The sequence below is a fragment of the Sceloporus occidentalis genome, unplaced genomic scaffold (assembly GCF_023333645.1).
Source record: "Sceloporus occidentalis isolate IW3139 unplaced genomic scaffold, rSceOcc1.0.p SCAF_1, whole genome shotgun sequence".
NCBI classification, from domain to species: domain Eukaryota; kingdom Metazoa; phylum Chordata; class Lepidosauria; order Squamata; family Phrynosomatidae; genus Sceloporus; species Sceloporus occidentalis.
The window spans coordinates 90284577-90308336 of record NW_028316981.1 but is presented as its reverse complement, the minus strand read 5'-3'; the positions used below and the strand labels follow the sequence as shown (position 1 = coordinate 90308336).

At 41.1% G+C, this 23760-nt stretch overlaps 1 protein-coding gene across 2 annotated transcripts in view; it reads left to right on the top strand.

Annotated features, from left to right (window-relative positions):
• Positions 1 to 659: 659 nt before the first annotated feature.
• LOC149321795 (sodium-dependent proline transporter) overlaps positions 660 to 23760 on the top strand; it is a 41278-nt gene continuing 18177 nt past the window's right edge. For both annotated transcript variants that reach the window (XM_089528672.1, XM_089528682.1), the window contains exons 1-7: positions 660 to 864; positions 10219 to 10399; positions 15049 to 15180; positions 15794 to 16028; positions 19567 to 19705; positions 21825 to 21959; positions 23217 to 23320. In XM_089528672.1, coding sequence (XP_089384798.1) covers positions 832 to 864; positions 10219 to 10399; positions 15049 to 15180; positions 15794 to 16028; positions 19567 to 19705; positions 21825 to 21959; positions 23217 to 23320 — 959 coding nt within the window. In that variant the 5' untranslated portion in view covers positions 660 to 831. The remainder of the gene's footprint in view (positions 865 to 10218; positions 10400 to 15048; positions 15181 to 15793; positions 16029 to 19566; positions 19706 to 21824; positions 21960 to 23216; positions 23321 to 23760) is intronic.

The following is a 23760-nucleotide window of genomic DNA, read 5'->3' as shown; positions in this document are numbered from 1 at the left end:
GCCATCCTGGGAATTTGTGATACAGGATGAAGTATTAATATTTTAATAAACAAATCATCAATTACCTAGTTATTCCCCCCCCCCCCCCAATTTCACTCACCCACCTCACACCCTCTTCCCTGACTCACTTCTTGTATTCTTGAAGAGCAAGTGATCTCTTGAATGTAGGAGAAAAATCTGCAGCAGCAGGAGAAAAATCATAACAAGAACATAACAAGAGCTATGCTAGACTGGACTAAGCTCCATTTGTATGGTTTGGTATCATGTTTGCTTCAGTGAAGCGTGAGACAGATAATTCTGGGAGGACCAGAGACAGGACATGAAGGGACCAGTGCTCCTATATCATTTGCTTCCCCAGGGTAGCATCCTACCTCATCCCATGAAGGGATCATGTGGCAGTCCTGGCAATTAATCATCAATACTTCCATGCTCCCAAATTCATATCCCTTGAGTACATGGACATTTGCTGCTCTTCGCTTGCTGCTTGACAGATTGCAATTTCCTTCTAACTCCAAGCATACCAATGTGCCAGCTAGCCTGTGTTGCCACTAGCCCTCCCTAGTAGTGTTCTCTCTCTCTCTCTCTCTCTCTCTCTCTCTCTCTGTGCTTTATTCTAGACAGTGCTCATCTTCCTGTGCTAGAAAGACTCAGTCAAGGAGTGATTCAGAAAGGAAGGAGATCTGTTGTTCTGCTAGTACTTTTCAGATACTCCTCCTGTCCTTCCCATTGTTGTGTAGAGAGTGAAACAGCACATCTCCTGAACAAGTGGAGAAGAGAGAGTGTGTGTGCCTGTGAATGCAGGAAGGGAGTGCATAGCAACGCAACTCCACAATGAAGAAGGGTCAGGAGCACCATTCTCAGAAGGTAAGAGTGGCAGCAATTTGTACCGGAGGTACCTCACAAGATGGCACAAGCCAGGGAGGAGGAGGATTGCTGAAGCAATGGGGAGGCTTAACAAGGCTGGAAGAGAGGGGCACAGCCTCAGCTGCGTGTGGCAGAGGGTGCTTACTCAGGGACCAGGGAATTAGTAATAATTTGTCTCATGCATGTTGGGCAGGGCAAAGCAAGGTGGCAGTGTCATTTCAAAATGAACTCTTCTTGCTCTTGTTCTTCTATTTTCTTAATGAGCAGGTTCAATAAACAGCCATGCACAGAAAGCTGGGTTTGTCCGATGTAGCCATCCAGCCTCCTAAGGCAGTTGCTTTCCCCCCCGGTGGGTGGCAAGTGTTTCTGCCAGGAGGATTCTGCCAATCTGGGTGTAGTTGGGAGAGAAGACATTCAGGTGTGAGGCTCCACTCTCTGCTGTGTTTGAATTTATTGGCTCTTCCTCTGCATCCAAAGTGTAACAGGTGCTGGAGTGATGAGGGAGAGACATCAAGGCATGGAAAAAGGGAGAGATGTTGGGGAATGCTGAACAGCAGGTAGCCTATCTTTTGGCACAAGCCATCAGGTGGTCTACAGTATCGGTCCACATTGGGAATTGGTGGTGCAAGACACTAGCCAGGTCTGCTTGAGTCTTTGCATATACAGGCCCTCTAGGATTTCATCATCGAGTTGCTTCCTTCCTTCCACACACCCAATAATCCACACTTTCTCAGCCTGAAAAGAAGGCATAGGCAAACTGCCTCTGAACAAATCTTGCCAAGAAAACTCCATGATAGGGTTGCTATAAGTTGGCAACAATTTGAAGTTACACAATAACAACATTCTTATGTTAGTGATTTTTCATTTCACCTCCCACCTTTATACCTTCATGAGGAGACAATGACCATGTTCCCCTGAACACAGGCCTGATCTTGTGATTTTAGAAGCTAAGTAAGGCCAGTCCCGGTTAATATTTGGATGGATGATGATGATAATAATAATAATAATAATAATAATAATAATAATAATAATATTTATTTATATCCTGCCTCTCCCTGTATTGGATCAAGGTGGGTAACAGCATACAAAAGAAAGAACAATAAAATGAAGAACATAGAACAATAGATAAAAATACAACCAATGACCATTGATCAATACCAGGATTCTTGAGATAGAGTGCCGAATAATCCTGCTTGAAAAGTTGGAGAGTCATTGCTGCTATTGGCCCATCTGCCAGAATAGGTAAATGGACCAATGGTCTGACTTGATACAAGACAGATTCCGGGGAGGCGTTACAAACCGCTGCTTTGCGGCGGTCTCCCGGTGCTGCTGTTTGCTCCGCGAGGGAGCCGCCGCAGCCAAACTGCGCGGCTCCCTTACAGAACAAAAAAGAAGCTCCAAAATGGAGCTTCTTCTGGCGGCGCGCTAATGACGCCGCGAGGCGCCAATGGTGCACTCGCAACGTCATTAGCGCCGTGTGACGTGCAGACGCACAGCGTCCGTTACGTCAAGATGGCAGCGGCCGTGTGGAACAGCCGCCACCATTTGTTACGGACAGAGTCCGTAACAGGAATAGGGGCGTCTGGAAGAGACGCCCCCTTTTTGAACTGGGATGTCCTGAGGACGTCCCAAGTGGCGGTTTGTAACCCGCCTCTGTTACATTCTCTCTCTCTCTCTCTCTCTCTCTCTCTCTCTCTCTCTCTCTCTCACACACACACACACACACACCCTCCAGCTCTTTCTGAAACTTCTGACTCCACCCAGAGCCAACCAGCAACATTTTTCTGCCAGGGGTAGAACAGCAAAGGTAATCTCACATATTCCTGCCAGGTTGAGGAACAAAGTAATCATAATTAGTCATGCACCTGAAAACTAGTATTTTTAAAAGACAAATGCTATTTTTTGCACATATAATATTAGTTATTTTGTACAAGGACTTGTTTTTTTCTGCACAGAAAATCCAGTTTTCTGTGCAAAAAAAGCCCCAAAACCAGTTTGTGCATTTGTGTGTGTGTGCATAGAGTAAGTTCAAACTTTGAATAATCTTTGAAAGCTGTGTAGTTTTCAAAGATTTTCTCACAGTGAGGAGAAAAATGATAATATTGTAGATTCTTGCCTCTGAGAACAAAATTTATGAAGATGCACATTCCCAAATAAGGACAGATATCCTGTTTCCTGCTTAATGGTTGTCTCTGAGCACTGAGTAATCAAAAGTCTCTCTCATGCAGCTGATATCAGACCAAACAAACAAGGGCCTTGCTCAGGTTTTGATAAAGTCAGTGCTGTTTTCCTTTGGTGTAGGCTGTATTTTGGAAGAAGGAACTAGCAAAAACCATCTCTGAGTATTCGTTGCCTAAGAAAACCCTATGAAAAATTAATGAGGTCACCATAAATCGACAGGTGACTTGAAAGCACATGCATACACACACAATTTTCATGCTAGCTCAATGTTATCTAGAGGCTGGGAAAGTTATATTTTTGACTACAGTTCCTAGAACCCACCATCAAGCTTATCTGGCTCCCATACTAATTTAGAGATTACCAGAACTGCAGTGCCTGCTCCCCAATAACTTTCCCATGTATGTTCCCCATCACCTTGTATTGATGTGGCATGCTGTGTCTAATTTTAGAGGCACTATATGGTGAACATGCTGATAATCATTGAAAGTGCTATTCTTCACAAGTATCACTAATCCCCTTTCAAAGCAGTCCTAGTTGTGCTCCATTATTACATATGTAGAAGCAAATCCCATCGTTAAAACTATGTGCAGTGTGAAGAAATATTTCATCTTATTTGTTCTGAAGTCTGCCAACATTTAGCTTCAATGGATAATCCTGGGTTCTACTATTATGAAAGACACCCACACATGAATAATGAACCCTTCTACCACTTTTTTCTTTTGTCCTAACCTAAATGTTACCAAACATTGCAATCTTCCCTGACCTGGGAGTCTTCCCACCCCTTGATCATTCTAGTTGCCTTCTTCTGTGCCTTTTTCAACTCAGCAGTATCATTTTTCAGATACAGTGATAAGATCTGAACATGTTATTCTAAGTTTGATCACCCCATGGATTTGTATAAAGGTACTATGACATCAGCAATTTTAGTTTCAATTCCTTTTTTCATTATGCCCAACTTAGAATTTTCCCTTTTTCTAGAGTAGTTTACCATTGTGAGAATTTTCATTAAGCGATCCACTTTAAGCCCAGTCTTTCTCTGTTGTCACACCAACTCTGATCTTTTCCTCTCAGTACCCATCACTTCTTACTGTACTTGCTTACAGTGAATTTTATTTGTCATTTTAATGCCTATTCTTCCAGTTTGAAGAGGTCCTTCTGGAGTTTTTTCCCCAAAATCTATTTGCTAACTATGCATATAATCTGGAGTAACCAGAAAACTGTTCTTGTTATAGTTTTTTGTGGATTTTTCAGGCTATGTGGCCATCTTCTATAAGAGTTTATTCCTGATGTTTCACTGCCATCTTCAGAGAATGCTGACCTGGATAAGAGTGGGTATATAAATATATATTGTGTGATCCTGGGTGAGGTGGAGTGATTCCCATGTTAATCTGGGTATTGTTCTGTTGTTGATGGCCTCCTTGGGGTAGGAGGATATGCAAAGGAAGATTAGTGTCTGTTAATTGGTGATCATTGTCTGCTGGGAAAGCCCCTGACCCTGGGTGGTTTCTCATTTGCATTTGCTGAGTCCTGGTTTTGGTGTTCTTCAGGACTGGTAGCCAAACTTTATTTACTTTAAGGGTTTCTTTTGGTGTTCCGAAGAACACCAAAACACCATATATATATATGGGAAGAGGGACTGCATTGTTCATATTCCTCCATTATGTGAACGGTTCATTTACGTTTATTAATTACTTTTTATTCCTTTACCTGGCACTATTCAAAATGTTGATCTATGAAGCAGTATTAATTCATGAGTCATTGGCTGATGGTCCACAGTAAGCTTCCAAGAAAGAAACAACAATTGTAACAATGTGAACAAATATTGTGCTAGTCCCTGACACACTGGGGGGGGGGGGAATCTACCAGCCTCCACTTCAGTCTCAGGAACATTGTTTTAATCAGTTTCCAATACCCCAAAGGATTTCTTTTTTATCCTATGACTACTAAGTTTTCTCAGGAGCCCAGCTTCATGATGGTTTCCATGAAAGTGGGATAGAGAATCCACATTTTAGCATGACTTTTATCCCTTTTTAGTATGACTTTTAAATAGGTACATCTCAAACAGCTGATTTAAACATTGGATTAAAATCTGGAGTTGCTTCATTGATTGGAATTTCAGGCACTGTCAATTTATGGTACAGACATGATTATCATAATCAGTAAAAAAAAAGAGAGGCTTTAGTACAGTTTCTCTCTCTCTCTCTCTCTCACACACACAAGAAACTCTCTTCATGCAAAAAGCTGTTTATCACATCCATCAGGTACTTATTAATAATACACTTATAAGGCTTGATGTGGGAATATCTAATGGTACATTTTCCTGCTCATTAGGCATGTCTGCTGTCTCTGATGCTTTCATCAAACTGGCCACAATAAATGCAGATAACATTTTGACATTAGGAAAAAGCATAAAAATTTTGCTTGAAAACACCATTATCCCACTGAAACCTCAGGTGCTTCCAGTTCAGGTGGGCAGCTGCTACTGCTACCAGCCAAGAGGCACCGTGTGGTTATTCCACGTTCCCCTTCTCTATGGATTTTCTCTTATTTAAAAAAAGACAGAAGCAGTGGGAGGATAATGTACAGAAAGCAAGGAGATTGGGGTGCAATGAAAAATTCTGTGTTTGAAACAAATAGTTGCACAATAAATGCCTTGTCTGAAAGCATCCATTGTTAGATAATTTACCTAATGAATGCTTGACTCATGGGGCCTTGAAATACGTAATTATTTTTAAGTGCACAGTGTAGCTTTAACTTTAAACTTGACTTCATGTTTTCAAAAAAAAGGCAAAGAAGATTATGAAAAACTAGCATTTGCTTTTCTCACTGCAAGCAACATATGGAGAGACAGGCTGTTGTCAGATTTGCATATTGTTTTGGAAAGGAACAATTGCCATCTAAATAGTCCAATCATTGGAGGGTCAATTTTTTTTAAACTTGATTGGGATGTGAGTTCCTGGCACAAAGGTGATATAGGTCCAAATCACACTGCAGAAATAATCCAGTTTGAGTGCTTTAATTGCCCTGGCTCAATGCTAGGGAATCCTGGGAATTGTAGTTGATTGTGGCACCAGAGCTCTCTGACAGAGAAGGCTTAATGTCTCACAAAACTACAGTTCCCAGAATTCCCTAGCATTGAACCAGGGCAATTAAAGTGGTATCAAACTGGATTATTTCTGCAGTATGTTTTGGACCGTAATCACATCCCGTTATATCAGTCACAGATCTCATTTCCATCATGCCCAGTAGATACTTTGTTTCTATAGCTTGATAATAATAAAGTTTCCTTTTCTTATGTATTATAACCCCAGGTATGCACTATTTCGTCATATCTCCTATGTGAGTGCAATGTGTAGCTCTCTAGATGTTGCTATATGACCATTACACTGAGCACATAGCTAAGCAGGCCTGTTAGTATTTGGATAGGTGATCATCAGGGGGGAATGCCAGGGATCTCCAGGGACTCTTTCGCACTATGCAATGATCTTGCTATGATTCCACCTTCACTGCCATGGTAACATCCTAACAACCTATGAACTCTTGGGGTTTTCAATTTGTGGGAAGGACATTTAGAATTTAGACAGCTAGCATTGAGTGTTGAACCATGACTCTAGAGACCATGATTTAATTCCTAGCTTGGCCCTAAACCCCATTGGGTGACCTTGGGCAAGTCACACTCTCTCAGACCACCTAAGCAGTTTACAACTGTAAGCTAATTTCCCCCCAACAATCTGGGTACTCATTTTAGCAACCTCCTCGGAAGGATGCAAACCTGAGTCAACCTTGGGCCCTTTTTCTGGTCTTGAACTCGCAACCTTGTGGTTTTGAGTGAGTGGCTGAAGTACAGACATTTAACCGCTGCGCCACCCAGGCTCCTATAAGTAGGCTCCCTGTCATTAAAAGCCTCCTCAAACTAAACCAACATTTATTTTTGCCTGCTGAAGAAAGGAGAGCAAGAAAGGGATAAGCCTAGCCTTTGAAAGGGTGGAAGCAACCACTGCGAAGGCTCTCTCTCATGTCTTCACCAAATGACCCTGTGATGGTGCTGGGACTGAAAGAAAGCCTTCCCCTGAGGACCTAAAGACACTGAGAATAGGGAGATGTGATCCTTCAGGTAGTCTGGACCTAAGCCATATAGGGCTTTATAAACCATGATTATCATGTAGATGACCCCAGTCACCATTTTGGACCCGCCAAAGTTTCTGAATAGTTAGAATTATTGCAATGTCTTCTACATCTGGTTGCCTTTGTAAAGTGTCCCATTGGTTCAGAGTGCAGATCCCAGGGTGTGGTCTTGCTAAGCTCAGACTAACTTGGGAGGTCCAAAAACCATGTATTTTTGTGCATGCATTCTACATGCACACATGAAGAATAAATAAAATGCAAAGTACGATGGACAGCACCACACAAACACAAAAAATCTTACTAGATAAACCTGTATTCAGCACAGCAGCTTCAGTAACTTTGGCAGAGAAGGCTAAAGACCTTGTCAAACTAACAATCCCGAGATTCTATACCATGGAGCTATAACACTTAAAGTGGTGTTGACCTGCATTATTTCCACAGTGTAGATGCACACCCTGTGTTTCATTAATGGACACACTGGGGCTTCCTGTTTCTGTACAGGACCAAGAATGTTCTTTTGTGGCCAATTCTGAAAAAGCTTTCTAAAAATAATACATTTGCTAGAGAAGCAGGAAAGAACATCCTGATAGGAGAAAGCGAGGAAAAATCAGTGAAAACAGAACTGGGTGGGGAGGATTTGCTTTACAGTGTTTTCAATGGGGAGTGAGTGGATTTGTGTATATGAGTATGATGCTGTGTGAATGGGGTGGCAGTGTTTGTGGATTTCTCTCCAAATTGAATGAATTTCCTCCTGGGGATGAGTGGGTTTCAGCCCAGAGTGGATCCCCACTCCAGCATCCCTGTCTCCCATTTTGCATGGATGGCCTTAACATTGTTAGATTTTCCTTCATCAGTGATGGGTATTAGTAAAACAGAGAAATATGGCCTCAAAAGAACATTTCTGTGTGGCTTCTGGATTAAAATCTGCATCATTATTATGACATGCAAAAAGGTAGATTGTGGGCACTCTGAATATGCTGTGCTGCCCATGTTTTCTTCTAAGTAATCCAGTCCTCTTTATCACTAAATTAGGGTTTCCAGATGTCCCTTATTATAATGGAATAGCCTCTATTTAATGGCCAGAAAACTTGTCCCTTACAAGGAAAAAAAAATTATTATAAAGGATGTCCATTCACAGGGTCACCATGAGTTAGCTGACTCGAAAGCAGCTAACAATAACAAAACCCCTATTGAAGGGTAGGAAAGCTCTTCCGTTTATGTAGACAATGTATGTATGCCCATATATTAAATGGCATCTGTGACATCTGGATGCACATGCCTGCTCCGTACTTGTGTAGTTGTCTTTCTACCTATGTTAGATTAACCTGACCGTGTACAGGCATGTTTGTGGCCTGGTTCTGTGTACAGGGAGTTGTACATGTGCTCCTAACAGTGTATAAACATATGGAAGGTAAATCTGTGCTTCACTATTAGTTCCATTTCCTCACTTACACTTTCTTCCCTTGTCTCCATGGAAACTGACCAAGAGAGCACAGTCTTTCTAGCTCTAGCCTGCCGTGGTGCTAGATGAAAAGTGATAGAGGGCCAGTGCTTCATTTGGGCCGGCTCTCACAAGATCTCATCCTGGAACCATTTCTAAGGAAACAGATAAATTTATAATCAAAGTTAAAGTCTTACTGAGCATTGACAGTCTGTCAGTAAAAGTTGCCAGGCCCTGGCTGCATCTGCACTGCAGAAATAATTCATGTTGCCATCACTTTAACTGCCATGGCTCAGTGCTATGGAATTCTGGGAACTATAGTTTTGTGAGACATTTAGCTTTCTCTGTCAGAGAGCTCTGGTGCCACAACAAACTACAGTTCTCTGATAGTTAAAGTGGTGTCAAACTGGATTATTTCTTCAGTGCACTTGGAGCCCCTATTAAGGAAGAACTCCTAAATGTGTGGCTTACGCACCCACCAACCCAACCAGTTCTTCTTTTAATCGAATTAAGCACCTGAAACTGGACTGTTAAGAAAATTTGCTTGGAGACCATGTCGAGTGAAAAATGTTTACTATGAAGACCGCTCCATCCCCACCCCAGCTGGACAATTCTTAAACCAGCCAATAGTAGCCAGCAGGATTTCTGTTCCTGTCCTTTAATTCCCCACACACATCTTTAATTTTGTGAATTAATGTTTTAGTTGGATCTTTTGAAAATTATTGTAAGCTCCCTTGGACCCCATTTTGAGAAAAGCGGGGGGGGGGTAATAAGTGTAATAAATTTAAAAAAAAAAACAATTCCCACAGAGATACCAGTGTTCCAGAATTCACACAGAACTGGGCCTACAAAATAAACATGTTACAAGATTGTCACTTACCAAGTTATAAACAAGTAAACAGGGTCCCCACATTATGGACATTTGGCATTTACAGTTGTGTTTTTCTTAACCAGATCAAAAAATCACTGAGACAAAAAATTGTCCCAAGAAAACTATTACATTTTGCCAGTGGGGTATTTTTGCCTTACCAATGTAATGTATTGGGGCATAAAAAGCCCCAATGCCATTTTGTGACTGAAACATGAAGCAGAGAAGCTGTTATGAGTGTTTCGATGAATAATCCTCTTCTTGATTTACTCTGCTTAATAGCTCTGCTCACATAAACCTTACTGTGTTGTGTGGGCAGAAGGAGCCCACTGTTTGCTTCATGACCACTGTGTGGATAATGCTGCCAGTGGTGTGAAGCTGATCCCCTCATGCTTCATAGTTGAAATATGTGAACTGACTCCATTGGGGTGAAAGAAACAGTGATTTAAGATGTGATATGAGAGTCCTGTCTGAGATGTTTGTTTATGATGGTTGATCAGCACATGCATCTTATGACCTGATGCTGCCACATCAAGTAATGAACAGCAACTGCTTGGGGAAATGCGCCTTGAGGCAAACTGTGATTGTGATCCAGTGGAGTAAAGTAAGCGCTTGTCTTGTTTTGTATACCACACTCTAGCTTTTATTATTACCTCACGATCTCTGAAATTTGCTTTGTATTTCCTTTCACATACATCTTTAATTTCCTCCTCAATATTTTCTTTTTTCCCTTTGCCAGCCAGTCATTCCAGACCTGTTGATGACCCCAAGTGATCAAGGGGATGACTTAGAGAATGAATACCCTGAAGACAGAGGGAACTGGACAGGCAAACTGGATTTTCTCTTGTCCTGTATTGGCTACTGTGTTGGATTGGGGAATGTCTGGAGGTTTCCATACCGTGCTTATACAAATGGGGGAGGTAAGCATTGGACAACAGTGATTTTGTTACTTGCCCTTTGTGGAATATGTGACCATTCTTTGATGGTTTATGTTTACAGGTTTCATAGCCATATTGAAAACAAACAATAGAAATTGGGCAGGCTGGCCCAAGACATTTTGTTGTCTGAGTAGAAAGATCCCCTTTCCCTCTTAGTCAATGGTGATGTTCCTGGTAATAAGTAGTTATTATAATCAATAATTTGCTGTCCTTTCATCATACCTGAAGAAGCTGCTGCTTGAGGCATCTGCCCCACTCTGCCTAATGGTAGAGCTGGCCCCAACAAGGAGGGCATATGAGTGCCTCACACTGCAGCTCTTTAACACAAGCAGTAAGATGAAAGAAAAGACCCAGAATAGGGGATTGGTGTGGCATCACTTGATCCCATATAACTGAGCTCACAGTTGCTACTAGCATCAGCAAACATATCAAGCTGCCTCCTGTTTTCTTGCTTCTTCTTCCGTCACAAATTATTGTGTAGTTCTGGGGTGGGAGGGCAGGATGTCTCTTTGTTCAAGGCTGATGTACAAGAACTTAAGTGAGTGAGACAAATCTATCTCTCTGCAGATTGCACAGAAGACACTGAACTTAGCACTCCTTTCTGCCAAATAAAAATCACAAAGAGAAAGGTGTAAGACTGGGAGGATATAGAGAGCTTCAGGAAAGGACAACTGTCCCAGGCTAGGGGATTGTACTAAAATATTAATACTTTATATTTCAATTTATAACTGTTTTAACTATTAAAATTGTTTAATTGGTTTTTTAATTTTATATATATACATACATATATATATATATATATATATTGCTGTACTGTTTTTAAATTGTGTTGTTTTATATTTATTATTTTATACTCTCGCTGCCTTGAGTCTCTATATTGGAAGAGAGGATGGATATAAGAAAATAATAATAATAATAATAATAATAATAATACAAACTAACCACAGGAATATTTTTGCCCCTAAAATATTTTCACCATATTGTTTCTTAGAAAGTCACTTCTTGTTCAATTTTTGTTTTTTAAAATTCCTCTTTTGGATCTGCAGTCTAAATTCTGGGCCTGGGGTGAAAAACATTTTAAAATCTCTCTGGCAGTCTCTTGCCCCCCCCCCTCCCGGCTCTAGGGGGTTACGTTTAGGCTGTAGGCTGTGTTCTGCCAAACCCTGGAGAGCGTCTAAAAGTTACATTCTGAACTATAATGCCCAGAATTCTCTAGCCAGCAATGCTACTGGTAAATTCTGGGAGCTGTTTGCCAAAAAGAAATATTTCTCCAAGTTCTTTGTCTAAGCATATGGCCTGGTTTACTGTCTTTTGTTATTCCAATATAAAAATGGAAGTATGGAACTTACACCAGAACCTTGTTGTGTGCCTTCAAGTTATTTCTGACATGTGGCAACTCTAGGGTGACTTTATCACAATGTTTTCTTGGCAAGATATGATCAGAAGGGTTTCCTTTGCTTTCTGTTAAAGCTGAGAGAGTTTAACTTGTCCAAAGTTACCCAGTGGGTTTTCATGGCTGAACAGTGATTTGAACCCTGGACTCCAAACACTGTTACTGTTATCGGGGGGGGGGGGGGGTGTTGTGATATATATAAAAACAATGGTGATGATGATGAACCTGTGTATTGTATTCACAGAATAGAAGGAGCAAGGCCTTCTGCCTCTACCACTGCCTTGGAGCTGAGGAGGGCAGTGGGTGTTAAGTTCAGAGCCTGAGGAAGGCAGTGGGAGGCAGGTTGTTTGGGCTGGGCAGAGTTTGCAGTAGAGTAGTTGCTGTTGTTTTTGCCTTGTAAAGGTAAAGGTAGCCCTTTGACATGAATGCCTAGTCGTAACCAACTAGGCCATTTCTAAATCGAAAAGCCAGCATTGTCTGAGGACTGCTCTGGTGGTGATGTGGCCAGCATGGCTGCACTGAAGGGTGTTACCTTCCCACTGAGAAGTGGTACCTATCTACTTGCATTTGCATGCTTTCAAATTGCTAGGTTGGCAGAAGCTGGGACTAGTGACAGGAGCTCACATGCAGCACTCAGGCCTCAAACTGCCAACCTTCTGATCTTCCAATTGTCAGAATTGGTGTCTTAACTACTAAGCCACCTTAGTGCCTTGTTGTAGTGAGTATGTATTAGTGTTGCCAGGTTTTCAAAGTAAGAGCAGTCAAAATTTGTCATGCAAGGTTGACAAACAGGAAGTACCTGTCTACACAAATACAAAATTAAAGTATTGATTGGACTTAGCCATGTATTTCTTTGTGAAATTTACCTGTTACCTACATTCATACTTTACATGGTGCACACATTTATGAAGGGCCCATGCCCCAAAGTATGTTTGTTTTTTGGCATCTTGTTCAGACTGTAGAAGGAAAAGCTGTCCAACCTTCAAACAGAGGACATCCCTTATAATAAGGGACAACCTTGTAAGCAATGAGATTTCTAGCCCTCAAATATGGGACACCTCTTATAGTAAGAGACACTTGGCAACTCTAGCAAACTCTAGTGTGTTACTGTTGTATTTTTCTACTTCCCTTCCTCTCTTTCTTTCTCGCACAGCTACACATGATAGGTGGGATGGATTTTGTGAATAACTGTCACTGCTCCTCTACTGCATCCATTTTATAATTATCACTATAACAGGGTTTTTTTTTTAAATTCCAGTGTGCTTATGGGAGCAAAACCTTTTGGGGATTCCCAATGGTAACCTATGTTGAGAATTCCATACAATTGGTTTGTGAGGAATTCTAGAATATAAAAGCATGGAGCAAATATTTGTAAAAGGGCAGGCCATTATTCTGTGTGAATCATTTACTCTTAAGCAGGATTCAGTGTGATACATAACACTGCTGCCAAGTGTCCTGTGTGTTTCCAAGAGCAATGCTGGTGAATCAGTAGGTGGCAAGCATCCTCTTGAGTCATTGTATAATACAGCTTGCAGGAATACAGGATGTAAAAGGGCAGCACCCCCCTGGAGATGCCATTTTGGACAAAATCAGCAACAAGATTTTAACCATTTACACACTGTAAATCGTCAGGAATATTTTGCTTATGCTGTAGCAGGGTGTCAGCTCCTGACAGAATTAAATCTGCTCATCTGAATTTTCTAGATAATTGACGATAAACCCTCTCTCTCCATTGCTTTTCTAAAAAAGTAAGGAGAGTACTTTTCTTTGACAAAGGTGGTTGCTTTTTTACTACTCTAGAAGCTGAGACCTTTTCATTGAGAGAAAATCTTGCAAATTGCTACCAAATTTCACCCCACATTTCCAAAACATCACCCAGGGTCAGGGGTTTGCAGGCAGACAATGGATCACTAATTAAATAGACAAAAATCCTCCTTTCATATCCCCCCACCCTGAGACCTTGCCATTCACCAGCAGACCAACACACAGATTAACATGCAAATCATTTAACCTCAACCAAGGGTCACACAGTATATATACCCCACACACCTCCATGCCACCATTCTCTGAAGATGCCAACCACAGATGCAGGTGCAATTTCAGGAATATTTTTTTTCCAGATCATGGCCACATAGCCCGAAAACCCCACAAAAAACTAACTAGCAACTTGCAGTACTCAGGAGTAAATTGGTATGTGGAAGGTCTGTGAAGTTTATATGGGTTTGGTAGTCTAAAGAAATGCCTGCTTTTAAAATTCTTTCTTTCTGAGTGTATTTCTTTTACTAGTTAGTTCACCCTGAGGTTCTAGCTCTCGCCCATCATACACAAAACAAGAGTCCATAAACCTCAGTCTGACTGATTTAGAGAATTCAACTTTCATGCTGAAATCCTTGGTGGAATTTTACCAGGGCAGAGAGCAGAACTAGGGGATGTTGTATTCCATTTGTAATACTGCATGTTTTCCATGACTCCTTCTTTCAGAAAATCTGTTAAGGTGAAAAAAAGGGAGAATAGCTATGCAGTATCTCTTGACTGACAGTGTTCACGTTCTAGAATAATTCTTTTAGTTCCAACTTGCGAAAGGTAATACAGGTTGAGTCTCCCTTATCTGGAATTCCAAAATCCAAAATATTAAAAAATCCAAAATTGTCCACATGGGTGAGATAATGACACCTTTGTTTTCTGATAGTTCAGTGTACACAAACTTTGTTTCATGAACAAAATTATTAAATGTATTGTGTATTAAATTACCTTCAGATCATGTGTATAAGGGCATATATAAAACATAAGTGACTATATAGGTTTTTTGTGGCTGTTTTTTTTTGGGGGGGGGGCTATGTGGCTGTGTTCTGGAAGAGTTTCTTCCTGACGTTTCGCCAGCATCTATGGATGGCATCTTCAGAGAATGTTGGCATGGGAGTGAGTGGGGTATATATATACTGTGTGACCTTTGTTTTCTGCAGATGGATGCAGTTCTGTCAGTGGAATGATAGTATGGGATCCCACTCCAAGTGTCAGAGTACAGTATTTCTTCTCTGGTTCTCTCCTTTCCCATCCTGTTGTTTCAACCTCTCTCTTACCTGCTGCACAGCTGGAGTAGACAGGCAGGCAGATGGCAGGGTGTGGAAGACAACTGGGAGGGAGAAACTACCTTTCATTCTCTTATATCCTTGTCCAGTGTTTTACCATTTTCTGCTTAAGGCCACTCTTCCATGTATCATGTGTTTATATCCTACAGGGGCATTCCTTGTTCCGTATTTTATCATGTTGGCAATATGTGGGATTCCCATCTTCTTCATGGAGCTGTCATTGGGCCAGTTCTCAAGCCTGGGACCTCTTGCTGTTTGGAGGATAAGCCCACTCTTTAAAGGTGTGTGTGTATGATGCAGTGCTCAGCTGGCTTCCTTGGTATTTCCTCCATCTCCCTTTGGTCTTTGCAGTGTAGAAAATCAGGGCTGCCAGTGTAAAAGCAACCAGCAGCAGCCATCATTTCCACCCTTCACAAACTATGAAACCAAGGTAGATGAATGTCTTGGCACCTTAAGCAAAGGAATGATTGTAATGAGAGAAGCAGATTGAGAGGTACAGTGGATCCAAACTTAGGAAGTTACTTTGCAAAAATAATTATTTACTCTGATAGGTCTGAGGCACTCGCAGTTGTAGTTAAACAGTAATTAAAAACTTTCCAAAGTAATTCTGTGCTTCAGTGTGTCTTGAAAGGAACTAAAACAGGTACTTTTAGTTACTTATGCCTATATTGCCAGACACACTCTTCTCCAGTCTACCTTGCGCCACAGAGCGGATGTTTGTAAATGGGCCAACTAAAATGTTTTCCTGCAATGGTTGCATACCAGCCTATCTGTCTGTAGCTGCCTCAGATTTCCTGACACTACATTTTGCCTTAAGACAAGTGAAATACATAAGCAGCTCCCCTAGATTGCTGCTGTTATATTGATCTCTCTTTCATTTCTGCTCCCCTTTAGGTGTTGGCATGGCCACAATCCTGATTGTCTCCTTAGTGGCCATTTACTATAACATGATCATTGCTTATGTTCTCTTCTACCTCTTTGCCTCACTGACAAATAATTTGCCCTGGCAATACTGTGGCAACTGGTGGAACACAGACCTGTGCCTGGACCACCATGTCATGCACACAGGGAATGGTGCTGTGCCTCTCAATATCTCTAACACTGTTAGCCCAAGTGAGGAGTACTGGAGGTGAGTATATCATGATCTGGATGATTGCTAACAATTATATGGATCTACTGGTATATTTAGCAAGTTATTATACCAAACACACATCACATTTCTCGCTTTCTCTGGTATTTCTTATGGAAATTATGGATTATGTGAATCAGACTGAGTCAGTTTTAAATCCATATAGCATTAAAATTTATAAGGTGGAGGAGGCGAAAACAAGACCTTATTTAGCCCAGTATGTCAAGGCATTATTCATTTTGTTGAAATAAATCCTTCTTTATTGACAAGATCAGATATTATTGAGTTCCTTATTATCAGATACTTTAGACTGAGAACTTAAGGCCCACTTCCTACAACTTGAGTGTATTATGTGACATTTCTTTTGTGAATCCTGAGTGCGTAGCATTACATGCAAGAGTTTTTCATGATGCATACATGGAGCAGAATGGGATGCATGTTTATCCATATAAATATGGGTTCACTTTACAACATTTCTACATGAAGTTATGGGTGTAGGAATTGCAAGTTGAGTAAAGAATATCTTTGTTATTGTTGTTGTTATGTGGCTTCAAGTTGACTTTGATTTATGGCAACATTCTCATAAGGTTTTCTTGGTAAGATTTATTCTGAGGAGGTTTGCCATTGCCTTCCATCCATCCAACCATCATCTTATTTATATTCTTTCTTGGACTCAAGATGCTTTACAAAAAGGTACAATGCAATGAAACACATATAATTAAAAACATACAAAAACCAAGATTAAAACAGTATTAAATATCAACAGAATTAAAATCAATTAAAACCTTTAAAACAGATTTTTGTTTAAAGTATAGGACCATAAAAGTCTAAAAAAACAGTTTCCAAGAATGTGCTGGAAAGAAAGTTCTTAACCTGTTGCCAAAAGGAACATGAAGAAGGAAACATTTTAACTTCCCTGGGGAGAGAATTCAAAAATGTGGAATCAGCCACAGAGAAGGCTTTCTTCCATGTTCCCACAAGCTGTGCCTGTGAAGGGGTTGGATAAAGAGAATTACCATCCCTGCATATGTCAGAGTTTGGGTAGGTCATGTGGGAGGATATGGTCCATCAAACAGCCTGGGTCGCTGGGACATATAGGGCTTTATAGGTTGAAACCAGCACTTTGAATTGTGCCCAGAAACAGACTGGCAGCCGATGGAGCTGTTGCAACAAGGGAGTTTAGTGCTTCCTCTAAGGCCTTCCTTTAAGTCTGAGAGAATTTGACTTTCCTAAGGTCCCTCAGTGGGTTTCCTTGGCTAAGTAGGGATTTGAACCCTAGTCTCCCAGATTCCTAGTTCCACCTTCAAACTGCTGCACCACACTGACTCTCAAAAAAGATCCTGCCTGGCATTACTTATACAGGAAACATGCTTCTGTACAGGAAAAACAAAACAAAACAAAACTATGTACAGATCCAGACAAGTGATAAAAATAATGGATCAATTTCATTAGATGCCCACACTTGGAAGCACTGCTTGGCTGCTGTGTGTGCACAGTGAAAATGATGCCATTTGTATCATGAATGAAAGCCTATAACAGTGATACTCAAACTTTTTACACTTGAGACCTCCCACATTTACAGCTACATGTGAATGTTGTGCCATCCCCAATGTAGTAAATGAATAAAAATAGCTTTATTTAATGTATGTATTTTCATTTGGACATTCGTGCATATTAATATTTTAACATTTTATAAGGAAATAACTTCATTCAAATTAGAACAGTTTTATTTAAATAAATTCAATATTTAACTCAACACATATGTAAATTTTACACATAAAAACTTCAGGAAGAAGAGGAGGAGGTGGATGGATCAGAGCCACCAGGTCTTCTGCCCCCACTCCCTTTGAGCAACCTGGGGGTCCTGCCTGACTGTGTGAGAACCACTAGTCTATAGGTTTTCTTGATTTTTTTTTTACTAAGAAAATGTTTTTCATTTAGGATATATTAATAACATCTGAAGCTACCCTTAGCTACCATATCACAGATCAGCTATCAGGGACGTAGCCAAGGGGGGGGGGTTTGGGGGGTCCGGAACCCCCCGATCAGGACTGGGGATGATCAAGCTCCTTCCTCCCCCTCCTCCCCTCCATCAAAAGCACGGACTCGAATGGAGACTAGAGGGAAAGGGGGGGGAGTCGCAGGGAGCAGGGAGGCTCAGAGAGAGAGGGGGGAGGGAGGGAGGGAGGGAGAGTGGGCAGGTGTGTGAATCACAGGCACTTTAAAAGAGGATGGCTCAGGCAGGGGCTCTGTTTGGCTATGAGAAGAGAATGACGGCGGTCCATTTCTTATGGAAATGCCTACCCTGCCTGAGTCCCTCACGCTCCTGTCTGTGATTGGACAGAGCACCCATCAGTGCGAGGAAGGAAAGCACCAATGAAAAGGCGGCGCTTGGCAAAGGCCACCCTTTTCCTTCAGCAATAGCCACTCACTGCAACTTGAGTAGTTTATCATACTAGGCTATTATAGAGTGATTGCCATGGCAACGTGCTGTGGGATTATGGGCGTTGTAGTTCAGTGACCTCCCCCATCTCTCTATCTCTGGCTGAGCTTTCCAAATGACCCTCACCAAACTGCAAAGCCCAGAATTCTATAGCATGGGGGAATCTACACTGTTGATATAATACACTTTGACACCACTTTAAGTGTTGTAGCTCAATTCTGTGGAATCCTGGGATTTGTGTTTTTTCTTTGTAAAAGAGTACTGGTGCCTCACAAAACTACAAATTTATTTATTTATTTATTTATTTGGGTATTTATACCCCGCCCTTCAGCCCTAATGGCTCTCAGGGCGGCTTACAATTATTATTTTTAATCAGACAGTTCCCTGCCCTCAGGCTTACAATCTAAAAGACACAAAACAAAAGGAGAAGGGAATGGGTTTGGGTTTTTTTTTGTAGCCCTGGAAGTTAAAAGTGGTGTCAAACTGCATTATTTCTACAGTGTAGTTGCTCACAGTGTTGCCACTGCTAAAGTTAAAACAGAATATAGTTCCATTACAGTGCATTGTGATCTGGGTTGTTGTTGTTGTGTGTGCCTTCAAGCCCTTTCCAACTTATGGCAACCCTAAGATGAACCTATCCTGGGGTTTTCTTGGCAAGATTTGTTCAGAAGAGCTGTGCCATTGCCTTCCTCTGAAGCTGAGACAGTGTGACTTACTCCCCAAGGTCACACACTGGGTTTCATGGCTGAGCTGGAAATCAAACCCTGGTCTCCAGACTCCAGAGTCATAGTCCAACACTCAGACCACTACAGCAAATTTTACCTTGTGGGTCTTACATGACAAATTCCAAAACCCATCAGGGATGTAGCCAAGGGGGGGGGGGGATTCTTGGAGTCCAGACCCCGCCTTCCGTTAGGTAAAATGAATGGTGTGTGCTGCTGCGCCACCTCACTCAAGCCCCATTACAATGGTGGCACTTAGTCTGGACCCCCCCCCCTTCCCAAAATCCTGGCTACGTCCCTGCAGCTATGATCCTCACTTGTGCTGATAGAAGGATAGTGCTTCTGTTTATTGATGGTTTTCCTTTTGACCTAGTCGCTATGTCCTGCACATCCAAGAGAGCTCAGGGATTGGGGATCCTGGGGCAATTCGCTGGAATCTGTGCCTATGTCTCCTTCTCGCCTGGGTTATTGTGTACCTCTGTATTCTAAAGGGAGTAAAATCTTCTGGCAAGGTAAGATGTGAATTAGCCATAGGCAGAGTGTGATGTTTTGTTTGTCCTGGAATAAAGAACTAGACTCATTTGTCTGTTACTGCAGAGAATGTGAACCAGCTAGGATGGGAATAATGTAGCATCAGAAGACAAGGAGTGCAAACATAGTCTACATATTCTAGGATATAATAAGGAACAATGTGTCATGGCAACATTCTTTGTTAACGTTTTGCCTATTTAATGTAGATTCAGTTATGAATAACCCACCAATTCTCATCTCAGAATTAATGGTACAAATTTGCATACATAATTTAAAATAACCACTTCCACATACTGTAGTTTGGAGTACTGCAGGGAAAGGGGTGAGCCCTGTCAGATTCAGAAGCAGTGTACAAGGTAGGAATGCAAATGAATATATCATATTGTCCCTATTCAATTATTTTTGATGTCTTTAGCAGACACATGTTTAATTGTTTCTTTGCAGCCATGAGTGCTAAAAGAATTATTTTATATACAGTAGTTATTTTTTAAAAAACCACCACCAAAATCAAACCCTGTGATTCTCAGCATTTTGGCAAAGGGATCAAATTCCATACTGGAAAACTAGATTCTCATGTAAGGTACTGCACTTAGGGCGAAAAAATAAAATGCACAGATATAGGATGGAGGACACCTGGCTGAACGAGACTACATGTGAAAGGGATCTAGGAGTGCAAGTAGACCACAAGTTGAATATGAGTCAACAGTGTGATGTGACAGCTAAAAAGGCCAATGCAATTTTAGGTTGCATCAATAAAAATATAGTGTCTAGATAAAGAGAAGTAACAGTACCACTCTATTCTGCTTTGGTCAGGCCCCACCTGGAATATTGTGTCCAGTTCTGGGCACCACAATTCAAAAAGGACATTGAGAAACTGGAGCATGTCCAAAGGAGGGCGACTAAAATGGTGAAGGGTCTGGAAACCATGTCCTATGAAGAACGATTTAGGGAGCTGGGGATGTTTAGCCTGGAGAAAAAAAGGTTAAGAGGTGATATGATGGCCCTGTTTAAATATTTGAAGGGATGTCATATTGAGGAGGGAGCAAGCTTGTTTTTTGCTGCTCCAGAGAACAGGACCCGGAACAGTGGATGCAAGCTCCAGGAAAAGAGATTCCACCTCAAGATTAGGAAGAACTTCCTGACAGTAAGGGCTGTTCGACAGTGGAACACACTCCCTCAGAGTGTGGTGGAGTCTCCTTCTTTGGAGGTGTTTGGATGGCCATCTGTTGGGTATGCTTTGACTGAGATTTCCTGCATGACAGGGGGTTGGACTGGATGGCCCTTGTGGTCTCTTCCAACTCTATGATTTTATGATTCTATGGTTCTATGAAATGTTTATAGGGACAGGAACCTATATGCTTCTCAAACAATTATTTGCTGCATGAGGAGGGCCATCCTTCAGAACCATTCATAAATCTCAAGTACTCTTGCAGAGACCTACACACATGTGTAGCAATATCTGTCAGAATACTCAGTGAGTGGAACTTGACAATACATGTGGAATACATTTGAAGTTGTTGACAATACATGTGGAGTTGTTAAAATTAGAGTTGTTACAAACCAAACATGAGCCATTAATGTTGTGCAGCTTCAGAAAAACAAACCAATGTGATTTTAGGCTGTATTAATAGAGCTGTGCTTTCTAACTAACTAGAAGTAATTGTCCCATGTTATTCTGTACTAACCCAATTCCAACTCTGTGCCCAGTTCTGGGCAGTACACTTTACAAAATGCAAGATGATTTAGAAGGGATTCAGAGGAGGGCAACAAGACCCATTTGTTGGGTTGCATGGTATGGAAACCAACCTATGTGAGGACAGGTTGTAGGAAGAGTTTTTTTTTTTAATCTGAAGAAGAGCATGCCAAGGTGCGACATGACAGGAGTCTCCATATATTTGAAAGTGTGTTACTATCATAGAGAAGTCAGCAAAGGATTTATCGCTACCACCTCCATTCCACAAGCATGACTAGACCTAAGAAGCTTAAGTCACAGCAAATTACATTATCTTGAATGCTAGAAGATATATGACAATCTGCCCCATATTTTTATGGATACCAAAAGTAATAACTGCTTAGTCATGCACCTCTGTCCTCTTGCAGGTTGTGTATTTCACTGCCACATTTCCTTACCTCATCCTGATCATGCTCCTGATTCGTGGTGTGACACTGGAAGGAGCCTGGTTAGGAATCAAATTCTATCTTACACCCCAGTTTGACTTGCTTCTGTCTCCCAAGGTGAGATTTGTGTTGTGTTATTCCATGGAATAAAAAGAATTAATCATGAATAGTCCTTCTGACTACTGCATGTGAAGGATTGTCACATTCAAGGCATGTGTATGCAGTAGAGGATACTTCAAGCTGCGCTGATGCATAAGAAAAAGAACTCCACACTTTAAGAATGGTTATAGGTCATGCAGGTTTTAATTGGGTCCCCTGTTGTTCATACTAGTAGAACACTCCTTGAAAAAAATTGTAGATGGAATTGTTAGATTTATTCAAGGTTTTTTTTAGCATCATCCTTGTAATGCATACCAATGGCAACATTAGCATGGCTAAAACAACACACATGCACACATGTAGCTGTAGTTTTCAAGGAGCTTTTAAAACAAGCAAACACATCCAAATGATATTTCTCTTGTCCTGGACTATTTTCTAACAATTCCTGGCACCAGCTGCAACATTTTGTTCCCACTCAAGTGGGTTTATTTTTAATTCAGTATATATTCCCTTCCCTTCTCCTTTCTTTTATTCTTTCTTTCTTTTTAGCATTCATAGTGCTATGGTGCATCAGTAAATGATACTTTTGCAGTATAGCTTTTAAAAAAAAAATCAGTGAAGTGAAAATTTGCCCTTCAAAGCATATGCACTTTCAAGTCACCTGTCTTCTTATGGTGACCTCATGAATTTCATAAGGCTTTCCTAGGCAAGGAATACTCAGGGGTTGTTTTGCCAGCTTCTTCCTCTGAAACATGGCTTACAGCACCTAGGATTCATTCGTGGCCTCCCATGCAAATACTAACTAGGTCTGAACCTGCTTAGCTTTCAAGATCAGTTGAAATCTGGTGCCTTTAGGGTACATGATCCCCTCATAAGGAGGACATTTATGGCAGGACACAGGCAATATTGGATACTTTCAGAGCCATTTGAAATAATTTCACTTCATTGAGTGCGGCAAACCTATTGGCAGGGATACATGTTCTGCACTAATAGAGTTTTCCCTTTGAGTTCTGTCAGCACAGGAGGTTAGGTTTGGAATGTTCTGTGTAAGGAGTGTCTGTTCCTTACCATAGTAGTAGCTATAACTTTCTTCTCAAACCTAGCTTGAGTCAATGCTTTCAGAAAATATATTTGGCATGAGCTCATTACAGAAAGCATGAATGTGTTTTAGGCTGCGGAGCAGAGCCCTTCCTGTTTTTCAGTCAACTTCCACTATTTTGCTCCCTCCCCATGCTTGTTTTTCTTATGCCTCCCCTCATTGTTTTCTCCCTCCAGGTGTGGATTGAAGCAGCTCTGCAGATCTTCTATTCTCTTGGGGTGGGATTTGGGGGACTTCTCACCTTTGCATCATATAACACCTTCCACCAGAATATTTACAGGTACATGTTTTCAATGTATCACCTCACAAAGAAAGAACACATAGAAAGGTGTTGCTATTAATATCTGTCCCCACTCTGTGTTCTTGGAATGGCCTCCTTTCCCAGAAGCGAGAATATGGATAGATATTAATTCTGACATTTTTTAAAAATGGAATCATGGATGTGGCAAGCAGAAGTAGAATTAAAAAAACAAGTAGAAATACAGATTTTATAAAATGAAGAGGGACATAAATTTTGTACAGAGAAATAATGGAAGCTAAGTAGATAGGTTGTTTGGTTGAGGACAGAAAGCAATCTAGGACTTTTAATAGGAGCATAAAGATGTACATATCTAGAGTCTACATTTAGTTCAGTGCTTTTTTCCTTAGCTTAATCCTCTTTTGCAAAGTCAATTGAGTGACAAGCAAGTAGCTATTATTAGAAAACTGTGGGCTCCTCTA